At 41.0% G+C, this 20,794-nt stretch overlaps 2 protein-coding genes across 5 annotated transcripts in view; one reads left to right on the top strand and one right to left on the bottom strand.

Moving 5' to 3' along the window:
- NCKAP1L (NCK associated protein 1 like) overlaps window positions 1-13,909 on the bottom strand; it is a 52,123-nt gene extending 38,214 nt beyond the window's left edge. Inside the window, exons 1-7 of one of the 2 annotated variants that reach the window (XM_021923263.2) lie at window positions 13,595-13,909; window positions 12,009-12,119; window positions 10,538-10,630; window positions 3,091-3,147; window positions 2,472-2,614; window positions 1,291-1,381; window positions 1,065-1,202 (exon numbers count right to left, since the gene is read on the bottom strand). In XM_021923263.2, coding sequence (XP_021778955.1) covers window positions 1,065-1,202; window positions 1,291-1,381; window positions 2,472-2,614; window positions 3,091-3,147; window positions 10,538-10,630; window positions 12,009-12,119; window positions 13,595-13,696 — 735 coding nt within the window. In that variant the 5' untranslated portion in view covers window positions 13,697-13,909. The remainder of the gene's footprint in view (window positions 1-1,064; window positions 1,203-1,290; window positions 1,382-2,471; window positions 2,615-3,090; window positions 3,148-10,537; window positions 10,631-12,008; window positions 12,120-13,594) is intronic. The other variant, XM_021923262.2, reaches the window with a different exon arrangement.
- A 4,986-nt stretch (window positions 13,910-18,895) lies between these two features.
- GTSF1 (gametocyte specific factor 1) overlaps window positions 18,896-20,794 on the top strand; it is a 35,001-nt gene continuing 33,102 nt past the window's right edge. For 2 of the 3 annotated variants that reach the window (XM_009180892.2, XM_009180891.2), the window contains exon 1: window positions 18,896-19,001. In XM_009180892.2, the coding sequence (XP_009179156.1) occupies window positions 18,938-19,001 (64 nt within the window). In that variant the 5' untranslated portion in view covers window positions 18,896-18,937. Of the gene's footprint in view, window positions 19,002-19,022; window positions 19,126-20,794 lie in introns of those variants that run through there. The other variant, XM_009180893.4, reaches the window with a different exon arrangement.

Raw genomic sequence — 20,794 nt, 5'->3', positions numbered from 1 at the left:
ATGGCATATATTCCCTACCAGACTATAAGTTCTTTGAGGGAAAGACTTTGAGCCCACAGTCATCAGACAAAAACATCTATTAATTAATTGATTCCTGGCCAGGCACAGTGGCTCACACACATAATCCCAGCACTTTGGCAGGCTGAGGCAGGAGGATCACTTGAGCCCAGGAGTTCGAGACCAGCCTGTGCAATATAGTGATACCTCGTCTCCACAAAAAAATAAATAGGCTAGGCACGGTGGCTCACACCTGTAATCCCAGCACTTTGGGAGGCCAAGGCACACAGATCACTTGAGGTCAGGAGTTCAAGACCAGCCTGGCCAACATGGTGAAACCCTGTCTCTACTAAAGACACACACACCAAAAAAAATTAGCCAGGTGTGGGGGTGTGTGCCTGTAGTCCGAGCTACTTTGGAGGCAGAGACAGGAGAATCGCTTGAACCAGGATGGGGAGGTTGCAGTGAGCCAAGATCATGCTACCTCACTCCAGCCTGGGTGACAGAGTGAGACTCTGTCTCAAAAATAAATATTAAATAAAATAAACAAAATTAGCCAACCATGGTGGCACACACCTGTAGTCCCAGCTACTCAGGAGGCTGAAGTGGGAGGATCACTTGAGCCCAGGAGGTGGAGGCTGCAGTAAGCAGTGATCATGCCAGTGTACTCCAGCCTGGGTGACAGAGTAAGACACTGTCTCAAAAAAATAAAAATAAGTTAATTGATTCCTAAAATCAAGTTGCTGCCAGGCTTAATAGGTTTCATCCATTCATCCAAACTCTGTTTCATCCATTCATTCATTCTATGAATATTTACTAAATTCCTTCTATGGGCTGACTAACTGCTTATAGATCACTTTTGTTAAACCACTAACCCTGATCCAAACAAAAGCCCCAAACCAACCATGATTTTTTTAGCTACAAGAAGTGTTCAACTTAGAGACATATCCTAGAAGAAGACTAAAGCATTTTTTAGTCCTGATGTTTCCGGAAAGAAGTATCCTCTACAGAGATGATGGCCTTGGCAAAGAGAATGCTTCCACTAACAAAAGGAAAAGGGCACTCACTGTATCTGAATTGGCAGGGTTAATCATGGCTGGGGGATTGCTGATGAGGCTGAGAAGTTGGGCACTGCGCCACTGCTCAGCCCCCTGGTTCCTTCGGACAAAGAGGAAATGTAAAGAGAGGAGGGCTCCACTCACAGCCTGTGGGGAAAAGCAAATGAAACCTTAGCGGCAATGATGAGGACAATGTACTTCCGCCTGAGGAATTCTGCACTCTCAGGGAACTTGCCTTTGTGTGAGGCCCAAACTCTTCTGTCAGCTTCTTCAGAGGGTGGTCATACTCCAAGACCATCTGACCCAGACGGGCAAAACTGGGGTCACTAGAAGAAAGCACAACTCTTATGTTTGCAGTAGGATAAAGATATGTGCATAGGCTGGCACTCCCCACCACCTCCAATGATATACATACTAAACTGTAAATTACATATAAAGATACCCCCCTCCAGGCTCAGGTGTACTAAGCTATGGCTAAATAGAACCATTTCATTTTGGGCAGGTCCATGAAATTTTTTTCCTTATAAGCACCAAAAATAGGGTTGGACACATGATAGGTACTCTATAAATCTGTTAATTAGTTCAAAATCAAGTAATATGCCTAGATCCAAATCGTTATACAATCCAAAAGGATATATAAATATCCAAAGCTAACGGGTAAGACATGTGTCTAGGTATCCACGTAGGCACGTGGGAACGCACATCATCATAGAACGATGTGCTGCGACCCACTCTGATCCCTCTAGTCTTCATGTTTTCAGCCCTTAAATACTTATATTTGCACTAATGGAGGGGGACAGAACTGCAGACAATTCACAATCCATTTATATGTGGCTTCAAATGTATTATCATGCATTAGTTACTTCTAATGGATTTACCTCACTAGTATTATTCCTACCAACACTAAAAATAATTTTCTTTGCCTTTTGTAATAACCTGAAAATCAGAGTAGAAGCCAGTTCAGGATTAAAAATTGTTCGGAGATGATGCAAATTGGATAATCCACTAGCAGATATTCAAGAATTAACCACAGTTGTCTCTCAGTATAGGCAGGGAGATTGGTTCCAAGACTCCCACGTATGCCAATATCGCGTGTCCCGCAGTCAGTCCTGCGGACCCACACCATTTGAAAAATCAGCCCTCTGTATAGGTGGATTTCACATCCCACGAACACTACAGTTTCAATCCATGTTTGGTTGAAAAAAATCCGTGTATAAAGTGGACCCATGTAGTTCAAACCCACGTTGTTTCAGAGTCAACTGAATATGTAAAAGCATATCTTATTTTGCCTGGGTCAATGTAGATTATAGGTTCTCATATAAGAAATCATGGCATCGATTTTCTTTGCATGAGGGACTCTCTATATCATAGCACCATGTGTGAGACTCTTCATACAATATTATCCCCTTTACTCACCCATGCCCATGCAGCATCTCATGGGCACAATTGTACATGCCAATGAGTATCCGTCGATCTTCAATCCGTGACAGAAGTAAAATGACTGAGGTGTAAGTCACAATCAAGTCCAGGTAACTCCGAGTGAAATCAAAGTTGAGATTCTACAAGGAAAATACATAGGAACCCAAGGACTGCATGGCCAATCAACCTGGAGCTCCTTCTTTCCCCAACCACTCTGGACCATGCTCAACAGATTCTGAGTGAATCTATTTAGAAGTAGGAACTGACAGGATTGAAAAGAAGAATAAGAAAATTGGAACAAAATCAGGTGCTAAAAGTGAGCTAAAGATACAAGGAGGCCAGGAAATAACGTAGCTTTTAGGAGAAAGAAAAGGTGAAGAAGGTTCTTATGTAATTTTTTAATTAATTAAATCACATTGCTGATCTGCTTAACATGTAAATACATTTTCACTTCAGTACTTCTTTTACAAAACAATTACAGTCCTGAGAAGGAATAAACGAAACAGCCATCCTTCCAGTCCCTTCCCACCCCATCCTGCGACTAGACCTAGACCTCCCAACCTAGACCTGGACTTTTCTTTGACTCTACGATAGAAGAGATTGCAAAGGATCTTACGATATCAAAATGGCATTGGCAGGCATCAATGGTATTGAGAAGTTCATATACATGATCCTGGGGGTGGAAATGAAGACAAAAATTAATAAAAATCAAAGAGAAGGTGATGTACTACCAGAACTTGAGGGAAAGGGACCTCTCCCTTAGAGGTCCTAGAAAGCCACCAAGTAACAGAGGAAAGTCACTGTCAAAAAGAGAGAGGAAGTTCCTCCTTAGTAAGCCACCAGCGGGCCCCTATCAGCTACACTGCCAAATGCCTACATTTCCACAGGCATAACTATTTTATTACACATGCTCTTCCTGAGCTCATCATCCCTGTGCCCCATTCCTCCAAATTAAAAAAGGTTGCAAAATGTAGATTATGTAATAGGTAGCTTCAAAAATGCCAAAAATCAAACCATTTGTATTGACAAACCACAAAGTGAATCTGTTTCTGGATTCTATCTCCTGTTCTCAGGAGTTAATCATTAACAGATGCGAATACTATCCAATTTTCCATGAGTTTCTATTTACTGACAGTTCACATGTGTGAGGTACTTACTAGGTAATTTGCATATACCATATACTTCATTTAACTCTCATTCTAGTATGATAGGGATTCTTTTCCTTTTCACACATAATTTTACCTAAATTAATATGCACTTTTATTGCAGACATATCTTTCCCCCAACATCAACACCCACCCTCCATCCTACAGAACGCCCAAGCAAACCACTTTAACAACAAAAAAATATATTATTTTTCTTATAATATTTTCTTATTATTCTCCCTATTTATATAATACTATTAGATTAAAAAAGGAAAAAGAGTGAGAGAGAGACAGGTTTTTTGGTCATTATTTGTGTTACAAAATTGAGATAATATTATGCCCTGCTTGTCATTTTTGCTTTGCTCATTCACTCCTACTTGCCAAAAGTCCTCAGAGTCATCTCCTAGAGCATGAATGCATTCTTTTTCATAGCTGCATAATAGCCCATGGTATACCACAATTCATTCAGCCTTTCTCCCACTGATTCGTTTTGTTCCCAGTTCCTAGCCTTATCCACTGAATATTGGTACTTTCATTTCTAAAAAAGTAAAATTGATAGATTAAGGAATATATATATATATATATATATATATATATACACACACACACACACACACACACACATTTTTTAATATGTTGCCAAAAGATTTGAACAGGCACTTAACACCATAAAAAAAAATGAAGCCAAGTATGGTGGTTCACACCTGTAATACCAGCATTTTGGAAGGCTGAGGCGGGAGGATCACTTGAGACCAGGAGTTCAAGAGAGCCTGGTCAACAGGACAAAACCCCATCTCTACTACAAAAAAAAAAAAAAATTAGCTGGGTGTGGTGGCACACGCCTGTAATCACGGCCACTCAAAAGGCTGAGGCATGAGAATTGTTTGAGCCTGGGAGGCAGAGGTTGCAGTAAGCTGAGAGGTAGAGGTTGCAGTGAACTGAGATCATGCCACTGCACTCCAGCCTGGGTGACAGAGCAAGACTCTGTCTAAAAAAAAAAAAATATATATATATATATATATATATAAAATAAGCACATGAAAAGATGCTCAATGATATTAGCCATTGGGGAAATACAAATTTAAACCACAATAAGATACCATGACACACCCACTGGAATAGCTAAAATTTAAGTCTAATAATAGCAAGTGCTGATGAGAATATAGAGAAACTGAAGCTCTCATATATTACTGGTGGGAGGATAAAATGGAACAACTCTGAAAAAAAGTTTGGCGATTTCTTATAAAATTAAATATACTCTTACCATATGATTCAGCAATTCAACTTCTAGATTTACCCAAGTGAAATGAAAAATATGTCCCCACAAAGATTTGTACTTGAAAGTTTGTAGCAATTTACCCATAATGGCCAAAAACTAGAAACAACCCAAATGTCTATCAACAGATAAATGGATAAATCGCACCCATACAATGGAATAGTTCTCAGCAAAAAGTGGGACTGAGGCCGGGCACCGTGGCTCATGCCTGTAATCCCAGCACTTTGGGAGGCCAAGGTGGGTGGATCACCTGAGATCAGGAGTTCAAGACCAGCCTGACGAACATGGAGAAACCCCATCTCTACTAAAAATACAAAATTAGCTGGGTGTGGTGGTACATTCCTGTAATCCCAGCTACTTGGGAGGCTGAGGCAGGAGACTCCCTTCAACCCGGGAGGCAGAGGTTGCAGTGAGCCAAGATCATGCCATTGCACTCCAGCCTGGGCAACAAGAGCGAAACTCTGTCTCAAAAAAAAAAAAAAAGTGAGGGCAGGAGGACTGAATCAGTGATACGTGCAACAACATAGATCAATCTCAGAAACATTATGCTGAGTGAAAGGAGCCAGACACAAAAGAATATATGCTGTATAGATTCCATTTATTTGAACTGCTAGAAAAGAAAAGTCTATTCTAGAATAGATCAGTGGTTGCCTGGGGCCAGGAGTGAAGGGTAGGGATTGGCTGGAAAAAAAAAAAAAAGGCACAAGGAACCTTTGGAGTGATAGAAATATTAAATACTTTGTAGTGGTGGTTACACAGGCATATACATTTGTCAAAATGTATTAAAATCTGTAGGAAAAGTGTTTCTTATCTTCCCAAAAAAGACTGTGTCTAAATTAACAGATAAGGAAACCAAGGACAAAAGCAGTTAAGAAACTTGCCTGAGACCACAGAGCTAGTAAGGAATGGTACTAGAACTTGAACGCAGAGCTTTTGATTTTCCCTGTATGCTACATGACCTCTGTTTAGGTCTATACTTCCTCATTTGCTAGGAATGCCTTTCTACGACTCCAGCCTACAATCGAATTCCAGTGGAATATAGCTGAAATTCACTTTCAGCCACTCACGTGACCAATGTCACTAAGCAGGTCTTATTCTCTAAAGACAAGAATCAGAAGGGAACAGAAATAACATGTGTTGGTCTATGGCCTTACTATATGCTAAACACCAAGCTAGATGTTGTCCATGCATTATCTCATTTAATTCTCACAGACGCCTCCCATAGTAAATCTTATTTTCCCATTTTATAGATAAGGAAACTGGAATTTAAAGAGTTTCTTATCTAAAGTCATACAGTTTGTAAGTGGTAAAGCTGAGATCTGAAACCAAGTCTGTCTAATTCAGTGCCTACTTAACAGTGCATCATACTTCAATGTCTCTATTTCCCCTCCTTTCCTAAACAAGCCATACCAAACACCTTGGGCTCAGAACTTTATTTACAACTGCAGCAACCAGGTATTCTAAAATCTCCTTTGCCCTTCAACTTTTCCCAGTAAGAGACTTTTTTATGTGCTTCCAACATTCTTCCCACTGCCTTCACCAGCGCCTACCCTCTTCCTAACCACTACTCTCAATTCCGCAGTGAATACTCTCAGACCTGACCCTCCTTCATACATACATTACAGTCTTTCTTCTCTTCACTATGTGATCTACTGAATATCCTGGATTTGCTTCCTAGGGTAGGCACAGAACACATTATTCTTGTATCATCTGAAAAAACACTATAACGTCACCACAAGCTTGGGCTGCTCAGAGGGCTAAAATTTGCATTATTTCTTGAATACATAAATAATATATGTTTATTGTAGAACCACTAAAAAATACCGACAAGTTTAATTTTAATTTGTTTTTTTAAACTATCATCCCACTGATCAGGAATTCCGATCTTCTTTATGTGCATATTTACCTATGTAAATATACATTTTAGGGACATCTTACATCTGTCTTAAACTGTACTACAATTTGCTTTTACATTAAACAATGTAAGATGAACATTTTCTATACAAATTCATATAAAAAATATATTATCAGCTGGGTGCGGTGGCTCATGCCTATAATCCCAGCACTTTGGGAGGCCGAGGCAGGTGGATCATTTGAGGTCAGGAGTTCGAGGCCAGCTTGGCCAACATGGTGAGACCCCCCCCCATCTCTACTAAAAATACAAAAATTAACCGGGCGTGGTGGCATGTGCTTGTAATCCCAGCTACTCAGGAGGCTGAGGCAGAAGACTCAGAAGGCCGAGGCAACAGTGAGCCGATATTGTGCCACTGTACTCCAGCCTGGGCAACAGAGTGAGACTCTGCCTCGAAAAAAAAAAAAGAAAAGAAAAAATATATATGTATATGTGTATGTGTATATATATATGTGTATGTGTGTGTGTATATATATATGTATATGTGTGTGTATATATATGTATACTTCAACAGCTACAGAATATTCATTTGTGGGTACATACTCTAAACTTTTAACCAAACCTTTATTTATTGGATATATCAATTATCATATTGTAATTATCATAAATAATGCAATGGAGTATATTCTCATACATATGTCTTTTTTATTTCCCCAAGAAAAAATTCTGTTTCCTTATGACAAATTTCTGAAGGTAAAATTGCTACATTAATTTTTAAAATTTTTTAAATACCTTATCAATTTTTCTTTCAAAAACATCATATTAAATAATATTTTTGTTTATAAAAATAATACATGCTCATTGTTTAAAATTCAAATAAAATATCATTCATGTAGTATTGCTACCAAAAACTGTTAACAATAAGACAAATTCAAATTGAAGGATATTCTCAAAAAATAACTAGCCCAGACTCTTCAAAAGGGTCAGTGTCATATGAGACAAAGGCCGGAAATCATTTTAGATTACAAATGAAGGAGACATAACTAAATCCAATGTATTATCCTTGAGACAACTGGAGAAATGTGAATATAGGCTGTATATTAGTTTGGGTGGGGTTTTGTTTCTCTCTTTTTTTTTTTTTTTTTTTTGAGACAAAGTCTCACTCTGTCACCAGGCTGGAGTACAATCGCCGATGGCACAATCATGGCTCACTACAACCTTGACCTCCCAGGTTCAAGCAATTCTCCTGCCTCAGCTTCCTAAGCAGCTGGGACTACAGGCACTCACTACCACGCCCAGCTAATTTTTTTTTTTGGTGTAGATGGAGTTTCACCATGTTGCCCAGGCTGGTCTCAAACTCCTGGGCTCAAGCGATTCATCCCCGTCAGCCTCCCAACACGTTGGGATTATAGGCGTGAGCCACAGCACCCAGCCATAATGTTATATTTCCTGAGTATGATAATTATATTAGGGTTGGGTAAGAAAATATTCTTGCTCTTAGCAGATGTATGCTTAAGTATTTGGGAAAGGAAATGTCATGATGTATGCAGCTAACTCAAATAGCTCATTAAAAAATAGAGAAGGATAAGAAAATGTGGCAAAATACTAACAATTAGGAGATCCAGGAGAAGAGTATAACAATACTCATTGTACTATTCTAGAAATTTTACAGTAGGTTTGTAATAAAATATTGTGGAAAAATACTTGAAATTTTTAAAGCTCAAATAATGCAAAGATATATAGCTTATACAGATTGAGCTTCCCTAACCTGAAAATCCAAAATGCTTCAAAATCTGAAACCTGTTAAGCATCAACATGACACTCAAAGGAAATGCTCATTGAAACATTTCAAGTTTCAGACTTTGAGATTAGGGATGCTGAACTGCTTAATGCAAATATTCTGAAATCTGAAAACATACGAAATCCAAAACACTTCTGTTCTCAAGAATTTTCCATAAGGAATACTCAACCTGTATAGAGAACTCCTAAATCTCAACACACACACAAAATCCAATTCAAAAATGGTCAAAGAATGAAACAGACATTTCTTCAAAGAAGATATATAAATGGCCAATAAGCCCATGAAAAATGCTCATTATCACTAATTATTAGCAAAAATTCAAATAAAAACTTAGATGAGGTAATACCTCACACCCATTGGGATGGCTACTCTCAAAAAAATGAAATAACGATTGTTGGTGAGGATGTGGAGGAAGTATAGCCCTTATGCACTGTTGGTGAGAATGTAAAACAGTACAGCCACTATGGAAAACAGTATAGCAGTTCCTCAAAAAGTTAAAAATAGGCCAGCACTGTCCAGCCTTTGGAGGCTAAGGTGGGTGGATAGCTTGAGCCCAGGAGTTTGAGACTGCCCTGGCCAACATGGGGATACCCCATCTCTACAAAAAAATACAAAAAATTAGCCAGGTGTGGTGGCATGTGCCTTTAGCCCCAGCTACTCAAGAGGCTGAGGTGGGAGGATCACATGAGCCCAGGAGGTCGAGGCAGCAGTGAGCCGTGATTGCACCACTATACTCCAGCCTGGGCAACAGAGTGAGACCCTATCTCAAAAAAAAAAAAAAAAAGTTAATAATAGAATTATTATATGACCCAGCATTTCCACTTCTGTGTGTATAACTGAAAGTATTGAAAGCAGGATTTTGAAGATATATTTGTACACCCATGTTCATAGCAGCATCATTTACAATAGCTAAAACTTGAAAGCAACCTAAGTGTTCATCAACATATGATCAGATAAGCAAAATGTAGTATAATCATACAATGGAATATTATTTAGCTTAAAAAGGAAATTCTACAATATGCTACAACAGGGATGAACCTGAAGGACATTATGCTAATGAAATAAGCCAGTCACAAAAAGACAAATGCTTTATGATTCTACTTACATAAGGTACTTAGAATAGTCAAAATCACAGAAACAAAGTAGAATTGTGATGGCAAGGGGCGGGAGAGAAAGGGAAATGGGGAATTATTGCATAAAGGGTAGACAGTTTCAGGTTTACAAGGTGAAAAGATGGTTGCACAACATTATTAATATACTTAATACCACTGAACTATATACTTAAAAAATGGTTAAGATGATAAATTTTATATTATGTGTATTTTACCACAATTTTTTTTGTTTGTTCGTTTTGAGACGGAGTCTCACTCTGTCGCCCAGGCTGGAGTGCAGTGGCCGGATCTCAGCTCACTGCAAGCTCCGCCTCCCGGGTTTATGCCATTCTCCTGCCTCAGCCTCCCGAGTAGCTGGGACTACAGGCGCCCACCACCACACCCGGCTAGTTTTTTTGTATTTTTTTAGTAGAGACGGGGTTTCACCGTGTTAGCCAGGATGGTCTTGATCTCCTGACCTCGTGATCCGCCCGTCTCGGCCTCCCAAAGTGCTGGGATTACAAACTTGAGCTACCGCGCCCGGCCCACAATTTTTAAAATAGAAAAAAACATGCATAGTTTAGTAAATTGAAGCCAGTCATAATCCCCAAAGGTAGTTATTTTTAACAATTTAATGTAAAATATTCCAGATCTTTCCTAGGTATTTACTAAATACATATATACATACTCTTTTAAAATAGAAATGTGATGTATCATATACTATTTTATCATATACTAAATTTGCTTTCATTTAACAATACAACTTAGATATCTTTCCATATCAGTACATCTCTCTCATTTTTTCAAGAACTTGTTTTAAGCAAATACATGAACATCTAAAGAAAGAATAGCCTCTGAAAGACCTTGCCTATGTTGGAAAGGGCTCAAGAGCGCTCACCCGAAATTCCATAACATCCACAAATGACTGGTAGTAGTTGGTGAGGAATCTAATTATCTCGGCTTTTTCACGATGTACTGGTCCTAAATGTTGCTGAGAGAAACACAAAACAAAACAATATAAAAAATGCAAAATAAGAAGACAATTGATCCAAGTAACTCAAGAAGAACAGTGGTTATACCTAAAACATTCTTAAAGAGGGTTGAGGCCGGGCACAGTGGCTCACGCCTGTAATCCCAGCACTTTGGGAGGCTGAGGCAGGCAGATTACCTGAGATCAGGAGTTCAAGACCAGCCTGACCAACATGGTGAAACCCCATCTCTACTAAAAATACAAAAATTAGCTGGGCGTGGTGGCGGGCACCTGTAATCCCAGCTACTCGAGAGGCTGAGGCAGAAGAATCGCTTGAACCTAGGAAGCAGAGGTTGCAGTGAGCCGAGATTGCACTACTGCATTCCAGCCTGGGTGACAGAGCGAGACTCCATATCAAAAAAAAAAGAAAGAAAGAAAAGAAAAGAAAAAGAAAGAGGGTTGAAATATACTGACAGAGGAAGTTAGAAACTCTTCAATGCTCTGAAAGTCTTTAAACAAAGGAGATTGTCTATCTAGGTAGAATGGTTGCATGTGATCCTGAGTAGATATGGAGGGCTAAATGAGAGGAAATTTTAAGGACCCTTTCAGATGAACAGATATACTATTTATATCAAAGTCAAAAGAAACAGAATGCAAAGATGCTACAAAGATGGGTGAGAAATCTAGGGTTAACATTTAATAAGGGAAAAGTAGAGCTATCCCGTTAGATGCATAAATCTAAGACAAACAGCAAGGAAACAACGAGTGGGAAACAGAAACAATAAAATACATGTACCCTGCTGGGCTGATAGAGCTGTCTTCTGCAAAAACAATGTTTTCTCGTGAATCTTGCAAAGGAAAGGGGTGATGGTTTGCTCCAGCTTACCCTGGAAGAATCTCATCTCAAAATTCTCGAGACTTAAAGCTCTACAACAACCTGAAGCCCTGTGGTTGAGCCTTGGAAAACCATTAATAAAAAAAGATTACTCTGGCCGGGCGCGGTGGCTCACGCCTGTAATCCCAGCACTTTGGGAGGCCGAGACGGGCGGATCACGAGGTCAGGAGATTGAGACCATCCTGGCTGACACGGTGAAACCTCGTCTCTAATTTAAAAAAACACAAAAAGTTAGCCGGGCGCGGTGGCAGGCACCTGTAGTCCCAGCTACTCGGGAGGCTGAGGCAGGAGAATGGCGTGAACCCGGCAGGCGGAGCTTGCAGTGAGCCGAGATCGCGCCACCGCACTCCAGCCTGGGCAACAGAGCGAGACTCCGTTTCAAAAAAAAAAAAAAAGACTACTCCATCCCCTGCCAAGTTTGAAGAGAGGCATCAAAAGAGGAGAATTACAGCCATTCAAGTAGAGAGTTACTTCAGAGAAAGGAGAGAAAGACCAAATTCTCACCGTGCTGTTTCGGACATCTATGTTAGGAAATTTCTTGTTGATATACTTGAGAGATGGTTCCATGGACTTTTCCAGTAGGAAAGGTGGCTTGGATTTGGGGTCTGAGCAAGTCTGCAGAGAGAAATCGTACTATATTTCAACCCTTTCTCCTCCTCCTCAGAAACATACCTCTTCTTGCAACATTCATTCTCATAATCTGTCTTAGGAAAAGGCAACCTGGGAATCAATTTAAAAAGCATAAGAGGCCGGGCACAGTGGCTCACACCTGTAATCCCAGCACTTTGGGAGGCCGAGGCGGGCGGATCATAAGGTCAGGAGTTCGAGACCAGCCTGGCCAACATGGTGAAACCCTGTCTCTACTAAAAATACAAAAATTAGCTGGGCGTGGTGGCACACGCCTGTAGTCCCACGTACTCGGAGGCTGAGGCAGGAGAATCGCTTGAACCCAGGAGGCGGAGGTTGCCATGAACCAAGATCGTGCCACTGTACTCCAGCCTGGGCAACAGAGCGAGACTCCAATAGATAAATAAATAAATAAATAAATAAATAAATAAATAAATAAATAAAACATGAGAGTAGGTCAAGAAAAAAGTCCAAGACATTAAGCCAAGTATGTAAGAACTTAATAACAACCTGGGCATTTTGTCTTGATGGGTAGAGTTTAATGTCTGCTTGGCCCCAGTACAAAGAGGAAGCTGTTTCCCCGCCCCTCAACTGAAACCGGAAGGAACGAGAAAAGCAGCTGCTCAGGAGTTAGACTTTGTACAAGATTCAGTGTCACAGTTTTGTTCACTGAGTAAGTATCTTATCCCAAAGGGCATTTACGGGATTCATGACAACGAGAAACCATGTTCCTGGTGATGTGTTTTATTACAAAAGACACAAAAGCTCCCTCCCCCAAAGTCCCCTATTTTCTATGCCAGGAACTCCCCATAAACACCCCTGTCTTTATCTCTTTACTTTCTATGGTTTGCCCAGCCCCTGGCCCACCTCTTGTCACCAGCTTCTTTCAATTCCTCAGTTCCTATTCTAAAACACACACACACACACACACACACACACACAAAAAAAAAAAAAAAACCACCGCAGCATAAACTACCCCAGGAGCATCTCAGAAGACACCTACCCTTTTTAATCTAAATATCTAATTATCTATTTTTTTTTCCTTTTAGGGAAGTACTTCCACAGAAAAGTTTTTGCCAGAGACCCAGCTTCAGATCTCTTCAGAGTGTAAAGGATCAGCAATAAATAATAAAACCCAGAAGACTGGACTCCAGACCTTTATCCAAGTCGCTCAGAACACAACTGTTGTTTCCCCATCCCCACCCTCACCCCCATCCCCAGAGGAAAGCAGATGCCGTCACTGGGGTGAGAATCATACCTAGAAAGGGGAAGCCTTGAAAAGAAGCCTCCACTTCTGCCTTCCTGAACTGGCGGGCCTATATAATCTGAGTGATTATGTAGATTATAGTCAGTGGAAAAGCAGTGGAAGAAGCGGGGAGTCTAACCGCTGCACCTGCCTCCTCACAGTTCCCCGCCCTATTATTGTTGGAATAATCAGGACTGGTCCCATTGTTCATGCTTACCTTCTTGATGTTATACATACGGATGAGAACCCCCTGACCGCGATCATTCAAGATAGTGAGCTTCTCTGCTAATTTATGCTGGTAAGCAGATGTCAAAGACATGATGGCCACTAAGAGAGAGGAGCACCAGACAGCAACGTCTGATCTCCCCAAACACTTTCAGCTTAGGTGGTGACACCCTCTGGGCAGAGGGACCCAGCGTGGTTGGTGCGCTGGTCTTCTGTTTCCTCTGCAATTGGCTCATGGGTGAAATCAGTCATTATGGTTCACAGGCCCTCAGAGCCTTCTTGTGCTTCCTCTTGCACACTCAGCAGGGGAGACTTCCTCTTTCTGGCTGTGCAGCACTTTTGGTAAGGCTATGAAGTGGGTGGAGCTGAGGAGAAGGACAGGCTTTCAAGACTCTTCACAGACTGGCACCAACCTTTTTGGTCTTATGCCCCCATAGGTGTCCTAGACAAAGCTCTACATCAGGCTGGGCGTGGTGGCTTATACCTGTAATCCCAGCACTTTGGGAGGACAAAGTGGGAGGATCCCTTGAGCTCAGGAGTTCCAGACCAGCCTGGGCAACATAGCAAGACCCCATTTCTATAAAAAAAATAAAAATAAAAAGCTTTATGCTAGACAAACAAGTATCTACCACCCTACCCCTGTACACCTCTATATTTTCGCTCTTTTGTATCCAAGAATGCCTATGAACCTTCGGCCTCATCATCTTTTAGTACCCAGATCAAATCCCATCTTCTCCTAAAGACCCCATCAATGTCAAATATTGTATTAAATTTTATATTGTCAAATACATATATTCCTTGTTATATTTTTATAGTGTATGTTGTATCTCCCCCAACTATAGCATAAGCTCCTTAATGACAGGAATTATATCTAATCCTTTTTTTGTCTTTTTTTTTTTTTTTTTTTGAGACGGAGTTCTGCTCTTATTGCCCAGGCTGGAGTACAATGGTGCAATCTCTGCTCACTGCAACCCCCACCTCCCGGATTCAAGCAATTCTCCAGTCTCAGTCTCTTGAGTAGCTGGGTTTACAGGCGCCTGCCACCACGCCTCGCTAATTTTTGTATTTTTAGTAGACACAGGGTTTCACCGTGTTGGCCAGGCTGCTCTCGAACCCCTGACCTCAGATGATTCGCCCGCCACAGCCTCCCAAAATGCTGGGATTATAGGCATGAGCCACCACACCCAGCCTCTAATACTTTTTTATATTCCCCACAATGCTCTACTTCAGTGCATTGTACTTCCACAGTACATAGTAATTCTCAAGAAGTACATGGCAATTCTCAAAATGTGATCCAGCAGCATCAGCATCACCTGGAAACTTGTTAGAGATGCAAATTCTTAGGACCCGCCCCAGACCACTGAATCCAAAATTCTGGGGTGGGTCCAGGCACTCTGTGGTTTAATAAACCCTCCAGGTGATTCCAATGCACTCTCAAGTTTGAGAACCAGTGCTCTAGTGCCCTGGTATTTATGGGTGCTTGAGAAACAGACTAATCCCTGTCCTCTGAGATTAGCATTGATAGGTAGGTGAGTCTGTTGTGGGGCCTAGAAGTCTGTACCTTTATAAGCACTGTTGTAGGAGGTTTTGTTACAAATATTCCATGCTGAAAAACGCTGATCTAGAACAACACCTCTTGGACACAGTAGTCACTCAATAATTATTCTGGTTTATTTGTTGAATTATTAAGACTAAATTAGGAAATAGGCCCCATGAAGAAGAACCAAATTAATCAAGATTAAAAAGAGAAAATTAGTAATCACCCTTAAATCTTAGAGACTTGAATGAATTTTAGCATTAAAATATTCTTGCCATTCCAATGAGGCCTTAACTCCATAACTCAAGGAAATTTTCAACTCATTTCAACTTTCTTTCAAGACACAAAGCAAAAGGTCCTAGGAAAAATTATAAATCAAAAAGCGTTCTCTTCATTTCCACCACCTTGCCAATTCCTTTTCTCGGGTTTTCAATCATTCCCATTTTCCATATCCAGTGTTCCCACTGTCCCAATAAATTCTAGGGAGTGGGAGAAGAGAGACAAGGCTGATCAGCACTATTACTTAAGAAGTTGGGGCCAGGTGAAGTGGCTCATTCTTATAATCCCAGCACTTTGGGAAGCAAAGAAGGAAGGATTGCTTGAAGCCAGGAGTTCAAGACCAGCCCGGGCAACGTTGTGAGACCTTCCCCCACCCCTCTGCAGATAAAATAAAATAAAATAGCCTGGGTTGGTGGAACATGCCTGTAGTCCCAGCTCCTCAGGAGGCTGAGGTGGGAGGGTCGCTTGAGCCCAGGAGTTGAACACTGCACTCCAGCCTGGTCGATAGAGTAAGACTCTGTCTCTAAATAAATAAATTTTAAAAGGCAAGAAAGAAAAAGATACTTGAGTACTATGTTCACTACTTGGGCATGGGTGATGGGTTCATTAGAAGCCCAAACCTCAGCATCACACAATATACCCATGTAACAAACCTACACGTGTATCCCCTGAATCTAAATGTTTTTTAATTTTAAAAAGAAACTTAACATCCATGCTCCAAAGAGAATGTATTTTTAAAAGAAGCAGCAAGATGGCAACACTTAACGCATGCAATTTCAAATACCTCTAAGGTAGAATTTGCATTTTAGGAATACAGAATCTGCCTTCCATTTTATTTACTAGATTGGGTCCCTAGAAAGCTGTGGGCTCGAGGTAATGTGATATTGGTCATGAAGATTTGAATCACCTGCTTTTATCAAAGAAACCCAGGTTTTACTAAAGCAATTTGTAGGATTTCTACTGGTCTTTTACCTTTACCAAGGAGAATATGGAGCAAGCAATAAGAGGCCAACATCTAGGAAGCTTAGCAGCAGCATGGCACCAGTCTTCGTGAGGTTAGTATAATTCTATCTCTATCAGCTCTTTCTCACTTGCATTCCTTTTTTTTTTTTTTTTTCCTGAGACAAGCTCTCACTCTGTTGCCCAGGCCGGAGTGCAGTGGCATTATCATGGCTCACTGCAGCCTTGACCTCCCAGGCTCAAGAGATCCTCTCACTTCAGCCCCCTGAGTAGCTGGGACTTCAGGTACAGGCCACCACGTCTGGCTAATTTTTTTATTTTTTGAGAGTCACCTCACTTGAATTTCTTGTCTGTATCGTGAAAATGTGGTTGAAGACTCCATTCCAAGCCAATCTTGTTTTCTGCTCCTTAATAGATACTCCCCAACTTGATGGGAACCATCTTCTCAGCCTGCTGTGAATGTGCTATGTTCATGTCTGCCTCTCTGACTTCACTTACGCATGCTTTCCTTCTTGCTTACCCAAATCCTAGTCAATCTTCAGGATCTAGCTCAATAGCCCCAAGCCTAGGTTTTGCCGAACTCCCACAACACTTGGTCTATACCACATACTTTATATCTAAATCAGGCTGTCCTTAACAGCCCATTTCATATAATACTGCCTAGCCAGCTGAACCAAAAGATTGTTGAAACCTGGAAACACTTATTCCCCTGTACTTAGTATATGAGAAAAGCCTACACTTTGTTATCAGACAGAATATGGCTCAAGTGTAGTTGAGTACAGTGGGCTGAGCCTTATGATTCAGTGACCAAGAGCCCAGGTTCTGGAACCAGATATCTTGAGTTCACATCCTATTTATTCTGTCTGTAAAATAAAGATGATATCGATAATACTTCCTATTTCACGGAACTATTGTGCGTATTTTAAAAGTTATAAACTAGTTACTTACTCTGTACCTGTAAAGCATTTGAAGTACTATAAGCACTCAAGCTGACATGTATTACCTCGATTAATATTAACAATGCTAAACACTTACTAGCTTTGTAACTTTAGCTATCTATCACCACTGAGTTGTTTCCTAATCTATAAAATGGTGGTAATCCCTCACACAATTGTGGAACTGACGAAATAATATGGCATATGCAAACATTTGGTTCAAGACCTGCTACATTGGATTAGGAATGTCAACAGTAAAGTAAAATTTTGATCTTTGAGTGTGTAGTGAGCTTGTTATGTCACTTTCTGTGGATTCTATTTGACACTCATAAACAGAAACTCTAGGTTTAAAAATGGAACTAGGCACAGTGGCTCACACCTATAACCCCAGCACTTTGGGAGGCTGAGGCAGGCAGATGGCTTGAGCCCAGGAGTTCAAGACCAACCTGGGCAACATGGTGAATCTCCATCCCTACAAAAAATACAAAAATTAGCCGGGCGTGGTGGCACACACCTGTAGTCCCAGCTACTCGGGAGGCTGTGGCAGGAGGATTGCTTGAGCCGGGGAGGTTGAGGCTACAGTGAGTTGTGATTGCACCATTGCACTCCAGCCTGAGAGACAAAGCAAAACCCTGTCTCAAAAAAAAATTTTCTGCCAGGTACGGTGGCTCACGCCTGTAATCCCAGCACTTTGGGAGACCGAGGTGGGCGGATTACCTGAGGTCAGGAGTTCAAGACCAGCTGGCTAGCATGGAGAAACCCCATTTCTACTAAAAATACAAAAAAATAGCCGGGTGTGGTGGCACACACCTGTAATCCCAGCTACTCGGGAGGCTGAGGCAGGAGAATCACTTGAACCCGGGAGGCAGAGGTTGCAGTGAGCTGAGATCATGCCATTGCACCCCAGCTTGGGCAACAAGAACAAAACTCCGTCTCAAAAAAAAAAAAAAAAATTAATAGAACTAACTATGCCAACTGGTAGTCTTTAGAGAAACTTATTGGAAAGATTATTCAGCAGTTTCTCCCATAAGCTGGAGGAACCCTTCTAAAGGTATTTAATTACTCCCAAAGTACGGTCTGGTAGCCCTAGCTGCAAAGTAGAATCCCTTGTAGAACTCTTTTTTTTTTTTTTTTTTAATAGAGACAGGGTCTTGCTCTGATGCTCAGGATGGAGTGCAATTGTGTCATGATAGCTCACTGCAGCTTTGAACTCCTGGGCTCAAGTGATTCTCCTGCCTCAACCTCCCATGTAGCTGGGACTACAGGCACACACCACCACACCAGGATAATTTTTAAAATTTTTTTGTAGAGATGGAGATCTCACTACGTTAGCCAAGCTGGTCTCAAAATTCTTGCCTCAAGCAATCTGTCTACCTTGGCCTCCCAAAGTGCTAGAATTATAGGTGTGAGCCACTGTGCCAGACCTGTGGAACTCTTTTAAAGCCACAGTTAGCCAGAGCCCATCCTTGAAGATTCTGATCCAGTAGTTTTGGAGTGGGACCAAAGGACCTGTCACTTTAAAACTACTCAGTGATTCTCATGAACAATCAGGAATGAGAGCCATTTCTCTATGACTTAACTATGACATCAAAAATTTCCGAACCTCTGAGAAGTCATAGAACATATGGTGGGAAGACAGGAATTGAGTGACTTGAATGGAAAGTTGATTCACATCACTGGGCTAAAAGGTACCGTGCTCTCCCTCTCCTCAAACTCCAGCTATTTGTCTTATTTTGTCTTACCAAAGGATTGTCTTCCCCTTTGACTCACACTTGCCTTCAAATTCTTGCCAGACACTGCTTCAAGAATAAGGTAAGTCTCAAGATCCTTTAGGCTACGTTTAAATGTCAAGGTGGCACCAAGGTTGGGAATACTTTGGCTATGTCTAACATATATCAAACCAAATGGTCTTAGCCACCATTCAGCTATCCATAATCAAGTGAATAAACCAGCGTCACCAATTCTCACCACCTATTCTAAAGCAGTCTTCATTTATTAAGATAGCCTTATCAGTCTGGTCAAAGTTCATACTTTTCTAGGCTGGTGGCCAAAATGAGGGTTTGGGGTTGTCTGAAGACTACATTTGAGTTATTGAAGCTCTTTTTCCATTATCTTTAAAAATCTGAAGATAACTTTATGCAATATTGAATTATACTGCAGCCTTTATTTTCCAGAGAGCCAATTCACTTTATAATAAGGGTTCATGGCTCTAACATAATCATTAATATGCAGTGAAAGCTTTAAACAACTACCCTGGTTTGTGTTCCTGAAAGGTACCTGAGTCTAAATCCCTGGATTTAGTCACCAAAATGCCCTCAGGAAAATCTGACATTTAATAGTCTAGCTCTGTGCCCTTTATCTATGCCCTAGGCATGATGCAAAGCAGAATTGAAATGGACTATTCTAAGGCACTTTTCTATCCCTACTGCTTATTCCAGTCTGCCTTGATCTTACTTTTCCCCCTATAAAACTATACTGTCCATGCTTTTCAGAAATCTTGGTGTAGCTGTTGCCTGGAAACTTGAGAGTCCTTAATATGAACGTCTGCTAGGATAGCTAAAGACAGCTAGCCATGGAAGAAAGTAGGCCTTATATTGGCAGTAAAATGCAGCAGATTTGAGCTGGTATATTCTTGGATCATTTATAGGAGTCTTCATACGTTAACACCTACAACTTTAGAAATTTGAGACTGGCATTCTCAGGTAATTATAAAGTAGCCCAAGATGGGCATGTTGGCATGTGCCTATAGTCCCAGCCACTCAGGAGGCTGAGGTAGGAGGATTGCTTGAGCCCAGGAGTGTGAGGCTGTCATGTGCTATGATCACGCCTGTGAATAGCCACTGCACTCCAGCCCGGGCAACATCAAGGCCCCATCTGTAAAAAATAATTATTATAATTATAAAGTAGCCTGAACTTAAACATTGTACTGTTCATACTTCAGATTCCTTTTCTCTAAAAGTGGCTATGCTGACCTGACAATTAGCATCTTTCCCTGGCAAAGAGTTTAATTTAGGTAAGCTGGAGAAGGGATGGAGGGACCAATGCTGAATAATAAAGGAACCAGCTACCCCAGCCTTTCTTTCTCCAGCACTCAAGTTTACAGGATTAAATTTCATCAGCTGGGTACAGTGGCTCATGCCTATAATCCCAGCACTTTGGGAGGCCAAGGCAGGCAGATCACCTGAGGTCGGCAGTTCAAGACCAGCCTGACTAATATGGAGAAACTCTGTCTCTACTAAAAATACAAAATTAGCCGGGCGTGGCACAGGCCTGTAATCCCAGCTACTCGGAGGCTGAGGCAGGAGAATCACTTCAACCCAGGAGGCAGAGGTTGTGGTGAGCCGAGATCACGCCATTGCACTCCAGCCTGGGCAACAAAAACGAAACTCTGTCTACAAAAAAAAAAATTCATATTACTTCAGACTATGAGTTTTCCAAGGATGTTTGCCTGTTTAATACTTTGAGAGATAAGCACTCTATT

Source organism: Papio anubis, chromosome 9 (genome assembly GCF_008728515.1).
Source record: "Papio anubis isolate 15944 chromosome 9, Panubis1.0, whole genome shotgun sequence".
Lineage (NCBI taxonomy): Eukaryota > Metazoa > Chordata > Mammalia > Primates > Cercopithecidae > Papio > Papio anubis.
This window is presented reverse-complemented; position numbering and strand designations above follow the sequence as displayed.